Here is a 2,059-nt window from a genome sequence, read left to right on the forward strand (position 1 = left end):
GGGCTCAAACCCGGGGGGTTTGGGGTTTTTTTTTAGGAATAAAAGGTCCTGAAAGCACAGGAAAACCACATCCGTAAAAAAGGTGGGATTTGGGCACAGGGGGTGAATCCGGACTGGGAAGTGATGGGAAGCAGCCCCGGGATGTTCCCTGTTGGTCCCAAAAACCTTTGGATGGGGCGTTGTCCCCGGGCTGAGAGGTGGGAGAAGGAACAAGGAGCCCCAGGGAGAAATACTTGGAATAAGGAAACGGATCTTCCCGTGCTGGAGGAGAGGCAGGGGCTCTAAATCCTGAATATTCCCCAGCTGGACCAGCCCTGCCGGGTTTTCCAAGGCTGTTCCTTATTCAATCCACACAAATGGGATTTGAATCAGCCCTGTCGGGTTTTCCGAGGTTCCACATCCAGAACATTCCTCACTTGGACCAGCCCTGCCGGCTTTTCCGAGGAAATCTGGACATGGACAACCTGGAAACACACAACCTTGGGAGCAAAGAGGTGGGAAAACCCGACATTCCTTCAGCACAATCCCAAGGAAAAGCTGGGAATGGTCCCCAGGGCTCAGCTCTGGAAAAGCCCCGGGCCGGGAGGGAAGAGGCCTCACCTCATCCTGAACATCAGGTGGACGTTGGTGTCTTTTCCCACCTGGAATTGGTGGTTTGGGGGGAGCCACACCCGGCCCTGGGGGTCGTAGAGGGCGAAGAGGCTGTAACACAGCGGGGTGATTCCTGCCGGGACACAATTCCGAGGGGTTCAGCAGGGACAGAATTCCAAGGGTTTCAGCAGGGACACAATTCCAAGGCTTTCACCACCACACCCCTTTCCCGCCCCATCATTCCCACCCATCCCAGCAGCACAAACCCAGCCGGGCTTCCCAGGAACTGGGAATTTCTCGGCCAGGGGGTGAAATCCAGCGGGATTCCTNCCCTCCCGGCACTCACCGATCCTGCGGGCGAGGTCGATGCAGATCTCCTCGGCGCTGAGGGACCCCTGGGCGTAGACCCGGCAGCGTTCCCGCTCCTCCTCCCCGCTCCAGTGCAGGAACACCTTGAGCCCGGGCCCGGGCGGGAAGGAACAGCCCTCGGGCGGGAAGGAACAGCCCTCGGCCTCGCCCGCGCTCCGCTTCATCCCCCGCTGGCACAGGGACATGGCGGCGCCTTCCCCAGGGAAAACCGGGAATAACGGATCCCGACGGGGACACGGGGCGATTCCCAACGCGGGGGGAGCCCTCCCGGCCCTCTGGGATGGGGGGGAAGCACCGCTCGGGAAGGGGTGCTGGGATCACCTGGAATGTCGGATCCCACCGGATTTCCCCCCCACCCTCGGGTTTATCCCAGGAAAATTTGGCGCCTTTTTTTTTCTGGATGGTGACGGGAAAGGATCGACAAAACACGGGAAAGGAACGAACCCACGGAGCAAATTCCAGTGGTTTTTGGGGGGAAAAAGGTGGATTTTGGACTCGTTTCAAGGATGGATTTTGGAGCTGCTTCCAGGGGGGCTTTGGCTCATTCCCAGGTGGATTTTGACCCATTTCAGGGCGGATTTGGGGATTTTTCACCCACTTCAGGACGGATTTTGGACTCGTTTCAAGGATGGATTTTGAAGTGGTTTCCAGGTGGGTTTTGGCCCATTTCCAGATGGCTTTTGACCCGTTTCAGGGTGGATTTGGGGATTTTCACCCCTTTTGGGGTCTCTGGATGGATTTTGAGCCATTTTGAGATGGATTTGGATTGATTTGGGGAGGGAATTTTGGACCCATTTCTCATGGAATTCTAACCAATTACAGGACGGATTTGGAATAATTTCTGGACAGATTTTGACCTGTGTTGGACTGAATTTTGGACCCATTTTGGGCTGAATTTTGGACCCACTTTGGGATGGATTTTGACTCGTTTTGGGGTGAATTTTGACCCGTTTCCGGGTGAATTTTTGACCCACTTTGGGGGTGAACTCTTGACCGATTTTAGGCCGAATTTCTGACCTGTTTCATGGTGGGGTTTGACCCATTTTGGGGTGGATTTTAACCCATTCTGGGGTGGGGTTTGGCCCATCTCAGGCTCTCC

At 55.7% G+C, this 2,059-nt stretch overlaps 1 protein-coding gene across 1 annotated transcript in view; it reads right to left on the minus strand.

Annotated features, from left to right (window-relative positions):
* LOC103753838 (non-receptor tyrosine-protein kinase TYK2-like) overlaps positions 1-1,145 on the minus strand; it is a 12,078-nt gene extending 10,933 nt beyond the window's left edge. The window contains 3 exon segments of the mRNA XM_029959623.1: positions 417-513; positions 601-724; positions 938-1,145. Coding sequence (XP_029815483.1) covers positions 417-513; positions 601-724; positions 938-1,145 — 429 coding nt within the window.
* Between the last annotated feature and the right edge of the window lie 914 nt (positions 1,146-2,059).

Source organism: Manacus vitellinus, unplaced genomic scaffold (genome assembly GCF_001715985.3).
Source record: "Manacus vitellinus isolate BGI_N305 unplaced genomic scaffold, ASM171598v3 scaffold_214_pilon, whole genome shotgun sequence".
Lineage (NCBI taxonomy): Eukaryota > Metazoa > Chordata > Aves > Passeriformes > Pipridae > Manacus > Manacus vitellinus.